The 18,520-nt window shown below is 38.3% G+C and overlaps 1 protein-coding gene across 14 annotated transcripts in view; it reads left to right on the forward strand.

Annotated features, from left to right (window-relative positions):
• DLG2 (discs large MAGUK scaffold protein 2) overlaps positions 1-18,520 on the forward strand; it is a gene marked incomplete at its 3' end in the record, with an annotated part of 2,041,616 nt that overhangs the window by 855,665 nt on the left and 1,167,431 nt on the right. Inside the window, exon 1 of one of the 14 annotated variants that reach the window (XM_082682855.1) lies at positions 1,194-1,563. The exons of 12 other annotated variants lie outside the window; for them this stretch is intronic. In XM_082682855.1, the coding sequence (XP_082538981.1) occupies positions 1,462-1,563 (102 nt within the window). In that variant the 5' untranslated portion in view covers positions 1,194-1,461. Of the gene's footprint in view, positions 1-1,193; positions 1,564-18,520 lie in introns of those variants that run through there. One more of the 14 variants, XM_082682877.1, reaches the window with a different exon arrangement.

Here is an 18,520-nt window from a genome sequence, read left to right on the forward strand (position 1 = left end):
GTTCTGCTTTACAGAGAAGCAAACAGAGACTCAAGTACGGTAAGTGACTTACACAAAGCCACTCAGCCTGCGAGCCAGAGTCTAATTCCAAATCCTGATGCCTTGCTCTTTTTCCACCAACCATTTATAAGGCATAGTGCCAGGCACTCAGGTGGCACCAAAACAGTGCTAGCTAGCTTTACCCACTTCCTACTCTTCCTGCTCTTCTGCATCCTTCCTATCACTTTTTTTTTTTTTTTTTTTTTTTTTGTCTCCAATAAGCAGTTTTGCAGCTGGGCCAGCCACATGCTGAATTTTTTTCCATCTTAAGCAATTTTGATAGCTTCACTTTCAAAAGGAAGAAAAAGAAAAAGAGAGAGAGAGAGAGAGAGGAAGAAAAAAAAAAAAAAAAAGAACAGCACATCATCACCAGTCTTGTCATTCATACTTCCAGAACAGCATAGAGACTTCTGGGGCTTTCTGGAGCCTCTAAGATATCAAGGTGGGGAAGGGACTGACTCTTCTTTTTTGAGTTTGAAAAATGTTGTATCCGATAAAGCCTGAGGTGGATTCTACCACCTAGGGAGTGAGTCAGCTCGCTGACCCAGAAGTCAAGGGCAGAGGGCCCCAGCGGAACCATTTCCAGTGCACTTCTACCCCAGGTGCCTTTGCCGGCCATCAACTCAGGCACAGCAGTCTCAGAGGGCCAGCACGGACAATGCACTCAGCAGGGTGCCACAGGGGCCTCCCCTTCTTCAGAGCTCGTCCTTGGAGGTCGCCTGTGAGGAGGTAGCGGCGATGGGGGCCGAGTGTGGTCTCGATTTTTAGCGCTGGAGCCCTCTCACAGCGACCCCAGAGATTCCTGGGTTGCACGGAGGGAGCGGCAGGCTAGGCTAGGCTGGCGAGCACCTTGCTCCCTCCCTCTGTCGGCCCCTCCCTTCCACCCCATTGCCCGGCCAGCGCTCCCCACGGTGACTCTGGATTGCAGCAAGCCACTGGCTTTTTACCAAATCGGGAGCTGCAGTATTTTTTTTTTTTCCCTTCAGAGAGAATAATTTCAGCCCCCTTCAGCTCGCATGACAATCTTGTGTGACTGGGGCGAGTAGGCGGGCACATCCTTTTACATGCTAATACTGCCCCACCTCCTTTGAACCCTCCTCTAAGCGCCTGGCTCCGTTTTATTTTTATTTTATATATTTTTAATTTTTTTTTTTTTTAAATTTTACCTACTCCAAATTCACCGTAGGGGGGAAAACCCTTCTTGGTTCTGTCCCTCCCCCCACGCCTCATTCCCCAGGGAAGGGAGACCCCAAGACGCTTGTTACTTGCCCGCGTTGCTTCTACCCCGGCGCTGGGATGGCTGCGCGGGGTGCAGGGGGCAGCTATCGGAGCGGCTGCTCGGTCTAGGCTGTCACTCCATGTGCCCGGCGAGCACCGTGTTCGGGTCCCCCAGCGAGCTGCCACTGCCGCAGCCCGAAAGGAATGTCCCCTGTTGTTAAGGACCCTGACTGTTTTACCCCAATGATTTGCCACTGCAAAGTTGCTTGCACCAACAACACTTTGTCGTTGATGTTTGGATGCAAGGTAGGACGAGGTTCATGTCTTTTTAATGCATGCTGCCTCCCTTGGGGGAGCTAACAATTCCTTTTGTTGTTTGTTTATGTGTCTGCTTGTTGGGAGAGTGACAGAAGCTAGGACTTGCTCTACCCTTTCTGGGAGCTGGCTGGGTTTGGGGGAACTGATTTTTCTGGCGTCCGATGTTGGGTTGATAACTCCTTTGTGGCAGGACCCTGGTCTCTAATGTACGGAGGTTCCAAGAGCAGATCACGCCTCGGAAAGGGGGCGCCTTAGGTGACTCTGTGCTTGGGATCTTGTTATACATTTAGTTAGTGACTGGGTTTCTGGCTGCTCATTTGCGAGCTCCTGAACTCATCACAGGTTACGACTGCCTGGAGCCCCGGACCCAGACCGCCCACAGTCAGGGTTACCTGCGATGGTGGATGTGCTTGAAATTAAATTGAACATATCAGTTTGCAATTTGACACTTTCAAAACTGAAGAGCTTGTTGTTATTCTAGACAGAATATCTGGAAATAGGCTCATGTTGCCCCTAATTGTGTATTTGTCTCTGAGCTTATACAATCCACTCAAAATCAACACTCAGAAATTTTATCAAGAGGTGGCGCAATTACTCAGTGGAGTTTCTAGTGAATAACTGTCCCACCCCAGATTTTTGTAAAGGTGATTGGTGTTCACAAGGAAATGAGATTTGAAGAGTTTTGAAGCAGGTTACTATTCATTATTCCTTGTCTCTAACTTTTTTCGGTGGGCTCAAAGGTGCACCTCCCTGGAAAAGATGCATAGAATGTGGTATTTGAGCAGTCCTCGCCCGTGAAGGGTCTGAGTGCATGTCCCCTCACTCCCAGACATGCACCTTCACTTCTTTTCATTGTGAAAAGCTGGTGGGTTTGCCTGGTCTGTCTGTATGAAACACTTTTGTGGCCACTATGGTGACTGTAAGGACAGAGAGAGCATCATCTAAAAAACAACTAAAATTCACCTTCTTAAGTGAATAAAATCACATGATCCTTATTGCTTTGAAAGATACTACTAGTGACTGGGTTGGACACTGGTCAGCATCTTACACAGGAGAGTTAATGAAACATACACGTTCAACTTCAATGGCTAGTGATCAGTGGAGGTGTAAATGTAATGAAAAAATGGGGAGTCAGGATTGTGAGTTTTATACTGACAACGCTGAGAATCTCTCTTCTCCAAGCCTCTGTTTTTCTATCAAAGGAGAGGCATAGGTGAGGTGATCTTTCTTGGCTCTAATAGTCTCCAGGGATCCTTTCGTAAGATCATTTAGTGGTAAAGTTACTGCCAGAGATTTACGTTTTTTACCTCATATAGTAGACTGCACCTTAGAGTCAGTTAAAAAAAATATATCGATCATACTAAAGACTAGCTAGATACTCCTTTGGAAACCCCTGGAAAGGTCTTAGAGTCTTAAGGTCTGTGTGTTCATTGTTGTCAGGAAGATGTATGTGAGTGAACAGCACCAGTAACTAACTTGTTAGCTTCTCTCCCTCCCACGTCCTGCTACTCTCCCCTGTGCTTCTGTCCACTCATTCCTCTAATTGTATTTACAGCAGCATCTTAGCAAAGGCGACTATTTAAAATCCATTCCCATAAACTTATGAGAATGGCATTGTAGCACTTAATGATTATAAACAAAGGTGAATTATTTGTCAAGGGAAATTAAACACAAGCTCATAATCAAATAAGATAAGTTATTGGTGTGGAAATGTTGTTGAATATGTGTTCAACCCTTGAAACTCATTTTCAAAGAAGTTTCTTTCATGCTGTTAAATTTTCCACGATTTGCAGACCATTGGAGGGAACTGGTATATTCACAAGCACACTTTTTTTTTTTTTTTTTTTTTTTTTTTTTTGGTAAGTCTGGGGAATTACTTTAGTTTAACTTCCTTTAAGTTCTCTTCCTTTTGGTGTTCAGGTTTGGAAAGTTCAGTTGGTGAAAGGGAACCATATCAATAGAGTGAAACACCTAAATCATGTCTGTTGGTAGACATTGGTCCATGGAAAAGAAATCAAGTCTCTGTGAAAATAAAATAATACTTTTAAAGGGTCTATCCCATTCCCTTTTGTCAAGTATTTGAATAAGATCATTCGTCAGCCCCATATACTGGGATTGATAATTATATTGTAATCATACTAAACAGTTGGTTAATTACATACTGGTTGATGTAAGGCTCTCTCCTTAGAATTTTAGATATGGAAAGAATAATAGAGCCTTCTATTCTAGCCTTTCTCTGATGAACAGCACTCTCTGATGATGATAACATATGTGGAACCCTTACATAGCATCAGATAGGCCCGAGTTTCAAAGCTAGGTGTACTACTCACTGGTTGTACAATTTCTCTATGTCTCTGCTTCCTCATGGGTAAAGTGGTCCCAGTGAAACTACTGTCTTACATCCTGCTATGTCACTGTGAGAAATACAGTTTAAATGAGATGTATGCAGTGCTTAGTACTTTTGCATTCATCAAATAATTGATATTTTTATTTGACCTTGGGTTATTTTTACAGCTCTTTTACTGCTGGGGGGGCAGTGTATCATCTCTTCTAGAACGACCTTCTTTCACTGTTAATTCTTTGGATAAATTGTTTATTTTTACTGTAAGCTTGATCATAGCTTCTCTTAGAGTTACTTTATGTTAAGTGTTTATATAAAATGTAGGAGCCATTGGTATATAGATAAAACATTCATAAAACAAAGTGGATTTATGAAAACTCATGAAAAACTGACACCAATGTTTTACTCAATCAACAAATATTCATTGAGCAACCAAAAAATGCTGCGCAGTAGAGATGTAGCAATAAACAGCTCTTTTCCCCCATGGTCTCAAAGTCGAAGGATGTAGTAGGTGACAATATTAATTGTAGTCTTGATTTATGAAAAAAACATGAAATGAGGATTTTAGTTGAATCTTTGAGCAATGAAACTGGAATTTTAAATAATTATTGGGGAAAAGATAGATGTCTTGGAGATAGAGATATTAATATGGAGCCTCCAAAATGCATTTATTCCAATATTATCTATAAGTCTGAATATAACGTTATCAGGATGAGTATTTTTCTGGAAAGATATTTATTATGGCAAAGTCTAAAACCATGTTTACATGTAGGCTGAACTTCATCATCTTCAAAAATAACACTTAAACTGTTTGTTCTTATTCTCCCAAATCTAGTAGTGGCTTAAAAAACATTGAGTAACTTGAGCTTTGAAGGAGGAAGCCCCAAGTAATTTTATTTTGTCACTTAGCAATCTCTAGGGCCCCCGTTTGCTGCATCCTGGCTGTAATTCAGTTTAGTTAGCTGACTATATGACTTATGACTATAAATGTGTAGTGTCTTTCTGTGCCAGGCTCTACGCCAGGCACTGTGAAAGGCATTAAAGGTACAAATATAAGTATGACACAGTTCCTTTCCTCCAGGAATTGCAAGTTTATTGAGGGAGATAATCCTCCTCCCTTCCCTAAAATATAGAAAACTCAAAGTCCCACCTGTTTCTCATAAAAGAAACCAAAGCACTGTTATTAAAAAAAGAGTTTTCCTATCTTATTAGTCCTCTTTTTGCCCTGGTCCATACACCATTATCACACAATGCTGCTTATAGGAATGGAATTTCCATGGAGAAAGAGGCCTTCTGAAAGCCTTTTCCCCCCTCATGGTAGTTTTTGTATTTTATCTGAAAATAGCCATCGCGTTTACCTTTACTTAACTCTGTCCTCTCCACGTATAAAGATCCAAGTTCAAATGTAATTCAGTGGCCAGTCTATGTATTGTTTCTCTTTCCTTTATCTTGCCTGTAGCTGCATTACAAGGGTCTGCAGCATGTGTGAGTCCCCTTCCCTTCACTCGCTCTTTTCCAGTCACCATTTCCAAGGCAAAAATAAACAAACAACACGATGGAATATTCATTATTTTCCATAATATTCTAAATGTTCAATATAAAGTGAAATGTTCTCCACAGTTATTGCTTTTCTTTCTTTCTTTTTTTTTTTTTTTTAACTCTAAAGGAGTTGTTATTGAAATAGGATTTTGCCTTGGAGAAGCTCTCCCTTCCCTACCCCATATAGCCATTTGTTAATATAACAACTCATCTGAATCAAACCTTCAAGCTCCTAGGCCACATCAGGTGCCTTTAATAGTTGTCTGATGGGATTAGGATCAGAAAGAGTTCTTAAAAAATGTTGTAAGTCCTGGAACTTTTTTTTTTCTTTTTGTCCTGTGATTGTTTAGACATTGCACAAACAGTCCCACCCCTCAAAAGAAAGGGATTATTTGGCAGAAAGCAACTTCCCTTTTGTCTATATGGGAACTCGCCCCAAGAAAGAAGAATGAGAATAAGGAAGAGGTTAAAATATTAGAAAACAGAAGAGGATGGAAATAAAAGGAGGAAGGGATTCTTACTGAAGAAGTAAAGGGTAAGGAAAAAAAAAATCAGCTTGTTTAAATATCCACAAAAGCAAGACACTATCCTAGGTGATTCATAAGAATTATTTCTTCAGATCTCTAAAGTTATCAGGCAAACAGAGAAAGCAGGGATGGAGGGAAGGAAAAGGAACTAGAATGGGTTGATGGGAAAGGAAAGAAACTTCAAGAAAGAGGATGAAGAGGAAAGGAAAATGTGTTGCAGGCTTCTATCCTACAGAGGGTGCTTATGTAGTCTCCCAAGATCAGAGTATGTATCAGTACCTCTCTGGTGGAGAGTTCCCTGAACACTGGGATTCAACCAACCCCTTGCAAATTTGTTAATCCTGCCTAGAAAGTCTCTGGCAGATAAGTGGTTTTGTTTGCTCATTTGTTTATTTGAACAAAGCCAAATTTGTTACATAAGAGTAGTGAATATACCTGTCATTATATTCATTAATAGATATATCACTATGTGTATTATTGTGGTTGATAGGATAGTTTTATGTATTTTGAATATTGCCTGTGCCTGGCATTTTTGGTATGTTCTTTATTTTTTTGTCTGAAAATGAGATATATATTTGTCAAAATAAATTTTAAAAACATAAAATCAGAAATTAAAAATTTTAGAAAATACCATTGTCCCAGAAGCCTGGAGATTGAAACTGTTATTATCTTAGCATATGCTTTCTTAGTTTTTTTGGTACTTTTTTGTTGTTGGGGGTCTGCAGATAGCTTATTTTTTAAAATGTAGTTGGAGTGATAGTGAGTTTACTTTTGAATGTTTTAAATTTATATTAGGATTTGCTTATGTATATTAATAGCTCTATTTTACCTTTACCTTTGGATATTTAGATTTTTCCCCTATATTTTCTACTATTAAAAATAAAATAAGATGCATATCTTGATAAATAAGTCCTTTTAGAATTTAGAATTTCTTATTTTGGGGAATCTAGATCAAGAATTACTAAGACATATTTTAAATATTTTCAAACTCTGGATAATGGGTTATTACACTTATTTTAAAAATGGCTATGTAAATTTGCACTGCCACAGGTTACTTTATGTGTTATACCATTCTCCACTTTAAATTCTTTTCTTCTACTTTATGGACTTATAAATAAGGGGTAGTCTATTCTTCTGTGAATAAGGTTAAAACTCTGTTTGACTTTGAGTTTATAGGCATCCCATGTCTCTATTGGTGTGTCCCACTTTAAAATTATCTAACATGCAAAAAAAATCCAAATGTTCAAAATGGGTATATCAAGGTAGCAGCTATTGATACTGTCATTAGGATATTAGTCCCATCACATACATACTCACCTGCTACCACGTGCCAAATACTGTTCTGTATGCTTTATAAATGTCAACTCATTTAATCCTCACAATAGAGGTGGATATGAAAGTTATCTCCATGTTAGAAATGGGGAGACTGAAGCATACAGACTTTAAGTAACCTGTTTAAAGTCACAAAGCTTTTTAAGTAGCAGAGTCAAAATGTGAGCCCAAGTGGTTTATGCCTAGAGCCTACAACTCATTTCTACAATTAATTATAGGGCTCTCTCTAATAACAACTTCATAAGTGCCTTTAAATCAGGAGTCAATTTTCAAAAAAAAGTAATTTATAGGGGCACCTGGGTGATTCAGGGGGTTAGGCCTCTGCCTTCAGCTCAAATCATGGTCTCAGGGTCCTGAGATCAAGCCCTGCATTGGGCTCTCTGCTTAGCGGGGAGCCTGCTTCCCCCTTTCTCTCTGCCTGCTGCTCTGCCTACTTATGATCTCTCTGTGTCAAATAAATGAATAAAATCTTTAAAAAATGTAATTTATACATACCTTTCTTGGCATAAATTTGAATTTGAATACAAGGCACACCTGTTAGAAGACTCAACCTCCTTTTAAAGTATTTATTTCAAAGGAGTTTGATCTAATACACCCTTTCCTATATTATTCATGTTCTAATTTCTTACAAAGGTTACTAAACTATATAGATAGGACATGACTTTCTCAAGATGACACAGCAAGTCACAGAGTCAAAGCTAGAACCAGGTCTCCTAATTTGTAGCTCAGTGTTACTTTTCTATGCCATGATCTCTAACTATGAACTAGAAGTATTAAGAAGGTGAGAGAAGAGAAACTGACAAGTTTTTATCTGTAAAAAGCAGGAAAAATAACACCTTGCTTACGGGACTATTGTAAGAATTAAGTGATATGTCACATATGAAAACATTTAACACAATGCATGGAATGTAGCAAATACTCAGGACATTTTTGTTTTCCATTTTATTAAGGCCACTTTGCAAACTGGTAAAAAAAAAATGGAGGTTGTTGGTAGTCAACTGAAAAGTGTTTTAGTCAAACACATTGAAATTCATCTGTTAGTAAATGGGGTGTACTCTAACCTAACACATTATTAAAGTTTTAATGCCACAAAAGGCAGAATCTAGAAGTTTACATAATTCACACCAAAATATATATATATATATCCTAGATTAAATCTGACCCAGAAAGAGAAAATGAAAAATGAGCTAATAAGTGAAGCAGGTGCTGAATATCCCAAGAAGCAGGTTGCATAGGGCTTGTGTCCCACTTGACAAAGGATACTTGCCAGTTCAAGGTCTTTTTCAATTTTTTTACTGGTAATAGTGGAAATTGGAGGGGCTGAGACACTACGTATCAAAAGATAAGGAAGGTTAAATGTTATGCAGTCACTAAAGTATGTTCACAGAAAGGAATATTAAATCATAGAATTTAGGATCTTGAAAAACCTGAGACTTTGTTATTTGTTGCGAAGCCTTTTGCTTCATAATCACTTATGGATTTTCCAGTGAAGTTTCAAAGTCCCTATGGTAAAATCATGTTCAATCCTTTATGAATTCAGTTACTTCAGGATTCCTGGGATACCTAATACTTAATGTTCAAATATTCATAATATTCAGTTGTAAATTCTCTTTCCTTGTTTTATTGTCCTTCTAAAGGCTGACCTCCTTAGGGACAAGGTCCATATATATTCATTTAGTATAGTACCCAAGAAGTCTAGTAAATGTTCCACAAAGGGCAGTCAATAAATATTTCTTGAATGAATGAGCCAATCCTATAGTTGCTTGCAAATGTTTACTAAATGAGTGAAAAAAAAAAGTGTGTATTTTCTTATAGTTTATTTGTTATTTTCCTTTGGCAATTTGCCTCTGAAAACCTCTTATTATATCAAACTTCCTAGAGTTTATGTTTCCCTGAAGCATAGACGAGGCATTACTCAATATGTTACCTTGGTGTGATGGTTAATTTTGTGTTTGAACTTGATTATGCTCTATTGGGTGCCCAGACATTTGGCCACACATTATTCTAGGTGTGTCTGTGAGGGTTTTTCTGGATGATTTTAACATCTGAACATCTGAATCTTCAGATTGAGTAAAGCAGATTGCTTTCCTTAAGGTGGATGGGCCTCATCCAATCAGTTGAAGACTGAATAGACCAAAATGCCTAAGAAGGAACTCCTGCCTCACTGCTTTGACCTGGGATATCAGTCTTTTATTGCCTTTGATCTCAAACTGAAATGTGAATTCTGCTTGGGTCTCAGTTCTGGTTGGCCTCCAAGTTGGACTTACACCATAAGCTATCCTAATCCTCAGGCCTTCAGACCTGGATGAAAACTGCACGTCGGCTCTCCTGAGTCTCCAACCTGCTAATTGTAGATTTGGGGACTTTTCAGCCTCAATAATTGTGTAAGATAGTTCCATATAATAAATCTCTTTCTGACTTTGTAAAATTCTGAGTAATATACCTGGTATCTAGGATAAGATCCCTGGACATGTCATCGCTAGTAAGTCACTCTTTTCTAGTAAACTACTGGTGAGCTAATAGATTATAATTCACCTGAATCTCTGTGCCATGGGGATCTTGCAGTTAAGTTTGTTTTCTCAGAAGGTCCTGGATTTATTTCATTATAAATTGCAGATTATACCTCCAGACATAATACAGTAGAAATCATTCAATACTAATTTAATGAATTTTACATCTATATTTGCATATATGAATGTTTGTCAGCCTATAAACACATTGTACATTGCAGTGATTTTTATTAAATATTCAATTATAATTTTACCATGAAAATTTAGATGATCAGATCAAAGAGAATAAGAACATTGTCCTAAATTATGGCTTCTGGAAACCTCATAAAAATATAGTATTTTTTTTAAAGATTTTATTTAATTATTTGACAGAGATCACAAGTAAGCAGAGAGGCAGGTGGAGAGAGAGGAGGAAGCAGGCTCCCTTGCTGAGCAGAGAGCCTGATGTGGGGCTCGATCCCAGGACCCTGGGATCATGACCTGAGCCAAAGGCAGAGGTTTTAACCCACTGAGCCACCCAGGCACCCCCAAAACATAGTATTTTTAAAAACATCATTTGTGTGTGTGTGTGTGTGTGTGTGTGTGTGTGTGTGTGTGTGTGTGTGTGTAATTCTTAATATAAAATATTATTTTGATGATGTTCCATTGTATTATCTTCATTAAAGTTTTGCCCACGTTTCTGAGATAGTTAAAGCATTTTATTTGTTGAGAGGGCACACTAAAAATAGTTACAATACCTAAACTGTTGGTCCAGTACATTCTAACTGCCTTAATATCCACATTATGCATTAGGCCAACCAGGGATTAAAATCACTGCATTGTATCTCAAATAATAGTGGCATCAAATTATGATTAATGGTATCACTTTCATAAGATCTCATATAATATGGTGGTTTGTCATTGACTTGTTATTTAAGATGAGGAAACTTCGATTTTCCCTTGGAACTATGTCTCATGTTCTCACTATATTTGGCAAAAATCTCCATTTGGAGAAAGGTAGATACACAGGCCATTAATCAATTTCTAGCTTTCTCTTGCTATTATATTTAGCATTAGAATTGGCAACTCTTGGTTACTCAAACAGAATAAGATACTGTTGATGCCTTAGGACTCTCAGTTTGGCTAGTGCATGAGCACTAAGAGAAACATATGGAGAGAGAAAAACAACCAAAAGGGCAGGTTGGGCAAACACTTATTGAGTGCTTACCATGCACAAGGTCCTGTTCTAAGAAGTTCACATGAATTAACTTACTTACTATTCAACATAGCTCAGTGAAGGGAGCCGTTAATCCCTATGTGATAGCATCTCTTCATATGTACAACTAATATATAGAAGGTTCCACAAAATAGTTGATTTCTTTCATTATTTCCTTCCTTCCCTCTTTTCTCTCTATCTCTTTTTCTTTATAGTATAGTTAACACATAATGCAAAATAGTTCACATTTTTAAAAGTGTCTCATGCTTTATTTATTTATTATTTATTTATTTATTTATTTAATTTTACTTATTCATTTGAGAGCGAGTGAGTGAGAGAGGGCATGAGAGCTGAGAAGGTCAGAGAGAGAAGCCGACTCCCCATGGAGCTGGGAGCCCAATGCAGAACTTGGATCCCAGGACTCTGAGATCATGACCTGGGCTGAATCATGGTCACTTAACCAACTGAGCCACCCAGGAGCCCTGCCTCGTGTTTTATAGTTTGGGAAGAACTGCTACAGATAATAAGAGGACAAAAGAATCAATGATTGCTTTAAACATAGTTAGAGAAGGCTTTTTGGAGGTAGCTGAAATTAATCTGGGGTTTTCAAGACCTTGGACTAGGTCAGAAAAAAAAAAAAAGAGTGTGACTTTGGACTCAAGTCTACTACCGATCCTGTGACCCAATACTTCTTTGCCAGTGTTGAAAGAACATGATAACAGAAATCAGTGGCATGATATTAAACCTTCCTTTGGTTGGAAGAAGAAAAGGGAGAAAGAATGAAGAAGAGGCAGAGAGAGTGTTAGATTATACCCAACCTACTATCTGAATGAGGCAGAGAGATATCTTGAGTGAGTCTCAAGCTTGAGTGTTCTTGGTTAGGCAAATGTGGAAGGAAGAAGCAAATTCTGAGGGTTAGGTTTGGTATTAAAGGTGTTATGTGACTAGGCCATTCGCTCTGTGATGTTGGGGAAGCCCTTCCACCTCTCTGCGCTGCAGTTTTCCCATCAATACACTGGAGATAAGACACATTTAATAGGCTTGTTATGCCATAGGAATAAGAAAGCAATTAATACTATACCTGGCACGTAGTAGCCAGTAAATAGATATTGGTCTTCTTCTCACTCTCTCAGATACAGTCTCTTCCCACGTCACTTTTGTTTATATGAGCATACTGTGTGAATGCCTAAAAAGAGGCCTTTTCATCTTCACATGTCAGATTCAGGAGGTAGGAAGAAAAAGCTTACTGTGTGAACCAGATCAGATATTAGCTATATTCAGCCACCTTTACTGAGTGTTCAGTGTGGCATCATTTTGTTAGAAAGATTTTGTTGATCATCTCTAGCATTTTATTAATACATCCCATTTGGTCCTCTTTGTAGTAATATTGGCATAACCTTCCTCCCATGATTTTACCTCAGAGAATCTTTGAGAGAATGCACCTAACTCCTAAAGCACCTTACATGTGAGCACAGATTCAGTAATGTGTCTGTTATTATAGCTCTTGTTACCTGAGGTATTAGTACCTAGAGGTATTAAGCAGATAACCCTTTTCCTAACATCGGCTGCCTGAGAAAATTTTGTTTTACATATCAGTAAACCTTATTTCTTTTATTTAAAATGCCAAATGACCCTCAAAAAGAAAATGCTCCTTGAGATTCTGCAGCCCATCTAATTCCCAAATAGACCTTTCTTGAGTTTTGTAAAATGAAAACATTTTCTCTCTGTGCTTGAGCCTGTATATTGCCCTTTGCTAGAGCTATTTCCCCAGAAAATTGCTATGGTTGGTCTCTCAAGCCAGAGGGAAGAAAAAGGTTTTATAATGAAAATGCTGACAGGTTCTTATCTACAGCAGTATGAGTAAGGATGCTATGATCTCATTTATTGTAGAAACCGGATGCCTGTTTTGGCTGAAGGGAGATCAGGCATCCTCCAGATCTCTGGGGTTTTGAATTTTTATCTTGAAAAGTTTGCAAGGAAAAAAAAAATAACTGTAGGAAACTAAGAAACCAGGACCATGCAAACTGCACCTTTATTCTTCCAGTAAAGTAGTAAAATGAATTTCAATAAGGTTCTCAGATGAAGGTGGTCAGAAGGTTTAAGAGGCTGGAAATGGGGATTGTGTATTCGCTTGCTGCATGCGAGGCTTGCCTCTTTGTAATGGATTTATCTGACTATGTAGAAAGAAGCTTTATTCTTGATCTTATTTATGTTTTAAGGTGATGATCATGATTTGTGGACAGCATTCTGAAATCAGTTATTTTGTCCCTCAACATAATAGCTCTGCAAGGTACTTTATGGATATTACAGAAACTTTAGTTTCTAAATGCACATCAAGTTTAAAATTCTCTTCACTATGGATATTTCAAGTATCAGGCTTAACACTGTTTTTCCACATATTTTTAAGGTGGTCAAATAACTAGTTTGGGCTAGACTGGATATTCTTTAAAGTTTTTTTTTTTTTTTTTTTCTGTTCACACTTCCTACATAATGCTATGCTTTGTCCTAAGTCACAGAGCATGTAGTGGTGGCACGGGGGTCCAAGCTTACTTTTCTGTTTCTAAGCTCAGAAAAGTCTCTTTTTCCCTTGTTTGTCCTTCCCTAAGCATTTTCTAGGGACTGACCATGCTTCCAAAGCATTCAACCAAGATATTCTCGGGAACCTGCCAAGAACAGAGGGTGGAGCTGGTGCTTGTCCCATAATACTCATTTATGGGATCAAAATGAGTATGTGATACCTGTATTGAAGATTGAAGGGCTGACAGTGCATAGTGCAGAGGCTCAGCAAGTGTGTACCCGATCAAATCAGAATGCATTTGTGCAGTGAAGACAGCTAGACACTTCAGAGTATCAGGGCAGAACTAGAGTTGCATGACTTTGAAATACTTGTCCCTTCCTTCCTATGGCGTCTAACCTGTTGAAGATAGCCCTTAGCGTAAAAATATGGTGTGTTTGGTGCTTCTGAACCCACTGATGTGAGAGCATGTAGTTAGGCCAGATGAAGACACTGTGGGCTTTCTCTTTTATTTTTTTTGTATCCGACTTTAAGAGTCCAGGACCTAGATACCACCTTCTTACCTCCAGTCGAATCAATTTCATTAACAGCTCCATTATCATATTATTGGTTTTTAATACCTTTACTGGTAAGCCAAGAAACTCAACAAAAATTTGCATGTCCCAAAGCCCAGCTACTTCTGTCACAGGAATATGAGGACCAAAATATATCTTTGAAAAGTGAAAAATCCGTATCTTTGTGTAAAGATGGTCTAGGTGGTAGACTTTCTGAATTCCAGGAAAGCAGAGAAGACATGCTTATGTAGTTAATTTCAGATGAACCTGCTTTCTACTAATAAAATCAAAATCTAGGTGTTTTCTTGCATAACACAGAGCAACTAGGGTTGCTAGTTTTTGAATATTAAGAGCCCCACATGCATATTTTCTCTTCCATTCATATGGACTCAGTAGGATAATTTCTAAGTTTTCTGACTGAAAAGGACAACCCAAAATGTATTATTTCACTCTAGCACAGGTAGGTGTTCTGCATTTTTGAATAAGCATTTGGCACTGATGTATAAGTCTTCTTTATATACATCTTTAGAGAAGAGACCTATCTGACAAACCCTTGATTTCTTTTGCAGTTGTTGGTTAACATTTAATTGGTGATGTTTTATTTCAGTTATTTATCTCTGCAACAGTTTAGGAAAACTGCACAGTGACTTTCATTTCAGTACAACCAAATTTTGGGCAACTTAGGAGGTAATGGATGGGCTTAAGTAGATTTACAAAGATTTAGTTTAAAAAAAAAAAAAAAAACAAACAAAAACCCAAACCCAAACCTAGGTATATATCAAGATTACTTCCCATCTGGAGAGGCACATCTGCCAAAATGAGTTTCTTCAGTCCCCAAGCATTAACATTAAGGACTTGATGTTGTGCTTCACAGATGATGATAGTTTGCAAGATCCTTTATTACATATCATAGACTCAGTCCATTTAGTCTAATTCTGAGTTAAGTTGTGGTGCATCTTTCAAGGCGTTCCAATATGCCATTCAGAAAATATTAATGAGGTGGTTCACACCATGTGTCTACAGTTGCTTACTTTCAAATGTATGATCCTGGTGTATCGCAGGGTTTGAAGTCCTTGCCTTGCATACAGTCTAGCTGTTCTGAGCCCTCAGTGTGTTAGCACCAAGTGGTCCTCCCTAGCCTCGGTTCTGGAGTTCAGCAGGGAAAATTCAGAGTGAAATTCTTAAGCAAGCGCCTGTAACAGTGGTCAAAGCAAAAGTGGGGGAGTAGGCAGGCCCAGAGGGGGCAACTACCTCAGGGGAACAGGGTTGTCTTTTCTTTTTATGTTTGCATGAAAAGGGGTAAGAGTCATAGCTAGTGTGGTCTCTGACTGAAGATGCTTCCAGTCATCTCAGGGACTCCTCCTACCATTGGGGAGGTGGAGTTTTGGGCCCTATTATATCCTTGTTGTAATTGTCATGACAACCCCACAACCCCCGCCTTGTGTGTGGGGGGTGGTTAAAACCACAATGTAAATGTATTAAAATGAAGCTGTAGGTTATTGTAGGGCCGTAGTTTTAGGGAAGAAAGCACGCATATCCCCTGGGGATCTTTCCCAACTCTTTGGAACTTGGTTTCTGCCTTTTATCAATATGAGAGCACCCATGCCCCGCTCAGATCTGACTAACTGCCTCCTCCATCAAATGCACTCTCTATCTTGCTACTTTTAGCTATGAACCATCTAGCACCTTGTACTGTTATTTAATGATTGCATGTAAACATTCAACTTACCTATCCAGTAAGAACACTACTGGTTTATTTTAACAAACCAATTAAGTATTTATCCTCCTCTGCACATGTCCAGGGACTTAAAATGATAAGGACTATTTCCAAGGAGTGAGGGGATCAAAGAAATTGCCATAATATGGCTAGTCTTGGCTTATCCTTCTGGTCTGTTTGTGTTTTCTTTTTATGGAAGATATCCCTGGCTACCGTATCACCTCTCTGATTCCATGGAGTTGTAGACATTTTTCTGTCGTACTGAAATGAATTGTCCAAAGGCTCTAAATACCATGAGGTGCCAAAGTCTGGGACTTAACATCTTGAACACCTACCTACTAGTATAGTGCTTGCAACATACTACGTGTTCAATGTCGGTTTGTTGAATGAATGGTTTATGTAATCTTTTTGTTTAATTATTTAGGCAAGTGAGACCTAATGCTAATTTCAAAGAAGGACCTGTCCTAGTTTTGTTAAAGCTTCTTTTGCTTCCCCCATAATGACACCCATCATACTTTATTTTTAGGATATTTTTAGCTGCATATAATTTCCACTGAGCTTCACTTCAGGAGACCAAAGGGAAAACAAATAAGGCATTCAGTAAATATATGTTGAATGAACAAATGAATCCTTCAATGCTGGCAACTAAAAATTGGTTGATAATATGTGATAAAGGAATGAATAGATAAATGAATGCCTAGAAACATAACATCCTATTGTAACCCATGTTTTGTGAGGTAGTTTAAATTCATCTTAAAACAATTTATAGATTTCTAATAGCTAGAAGGGATTTGTTTTGCTTTTATTGTGTTTAAACTGACACTAGCTTTCATCTCTCTGACGGCCTCAGAATCCAGGTATAGTCCAGCGTCTTTAACAGAGTCGAATGATTTATAGTAGGGCTGTAAAGAAGAGCTGGTCATCAGGAAGGGGCCCAGCTCCAGCGCTGCCACAGAAACCTGGCAGCATTGGTGCTCTGGGAAAGGAGATCACTGGAAAATTTCCCTGTGCGCGGTGTGCTTCTCGGCACCACTGTTTTCTCCATCCCAGGTAAACCAGAATTACCAATCCCGATGTAAGTCCTTCTGAACTGTGTCCAGTTAAAACTAGTTTCTTTTCCATTTGTTAGCTAATTTGAATGCTTCATTCCCTCTAGAAATTGTTCTGGCTAACTGGGCAGAACTGCTGAAGACTGTTGCTAAGAGCAACCAGCAAAGAAGTTCTTAAATTAACTAACAGCCACTTCAACTTCATTCTAGAAATGAGTGTGTGCATATGTGTGCTTGCTCATGTGCCTACTTAAGTAACAAATATACACATACATGAATAAACCCATCATTACCTAGAGATTCAGGTTAGTCAGGGCTTTTGTGTAGAAGAAACAAGAAGAGGAAAATGATGAGAGTCTTTTGTGAAGGTAAGAAAATGAATAATTGAGAAGAGCCCTAGTCAGTAGTGGTTAAGCTATTTGAATATCAAAATGCTTCATATTTTAAAATTATTTTAGTGGTATGAGTTCTGGCCTACATGTAGAAAACCTAGCTTGTGTTCTCCATGAGATCCAGAGCTCTCTTATGTATGACTCTACCTACTGACCAGCATGACAGCATAGAGTAAGTATTAAGCTACTTCTAACCTTTTCCAAATAAATGAAGGAAATACTGTCTAGATAGTAGTCCCATCTTATCAATGAAGAATTGGAGGAAACAAATAACATTCCATGGGTTTATAGAGAAATGAGCTACATTACTCTTCAAACCCAGGTCTAATTATGAAAACTATATTCTCAAGTGAATATATTTTTTTTTTCCTTTTAAGTATTTGGCAGGGCCCAAGTCTAGACACCTCATGATTTAAGAACTGGTACCTGTGAAGATAGTATTGTAGAGGTGGAGATGTGAATTTGCAAAGTTTGAAAAATTGGGGTTGAGAAGTCAACTCTCAACATTTACTAGTAGTAGGAAAATAGGCAAGATACTTAAATTCCCGAAGACTAGTTTCAAGGGCAAAATGGAAATACTCGTGGTTTATGAAAACACATATTGGAAGGATTAAATGAGATTGTAAATTAAATATATAAGCACTTAGTATGATATATGCTAAGAAATAACGGCTACTACTATTATTGTTACTGAAAGAGAAGAGAGCAATGTGGTAATGTGCTAGCTATTCTGGGAAATCAATTCCACCAAAATAAATAAACAAGTACATAAAAATCTTGAATAACTGGGGGCTCCTGGGTGGCTCAGTGGGTTAAAGCTTCTGCCTTCAGTTCAGGTCATGATCCCAGGGTCCTGGAATAGAGCCCCACATTGGGTTCTCTGCTCCGCAGGGAGCCTGCTCCTCCTCCCCCCACGCCTGCCTCTCTGCCTACTTGTAATCTCTGTCTGCCAAATAAATAAATAAAATCTTAAAAAATAATAAAAAAAGATCTTGAATAACTGAATACTTGCATATATATATATATATATATATTTTTTTTTTTTAACTATCTGGGTGAAAGCCATCCTCTTTAATTTCTTGTGGTTTTGTTTAGATCTAATCTGAAAGAAGAAAGATTTATGATTGAGAACAAGTCAGGTTCTCAGGGTTTTCTTCAGAGAAATTGAGTAAGTCCTACTACAGTACACACAGTTGAAACTGTGATTCATGTAGACTGTGGTACCTTACAGTTTTTCTTGTAATGACGGCACATTCATTTTTAAAAGATGACTC

Source organism: Mustela nivalis (assembly GCF_964662115.1).
Source record: "Mustela nivalis genome assembly, chromosome: 9".
Lineage (NCBI taxonomy): Eukaryota > Metazoa > Chordata > Mammalia > Carnivora > Mustelidae > Mustela > Mustela nivalis.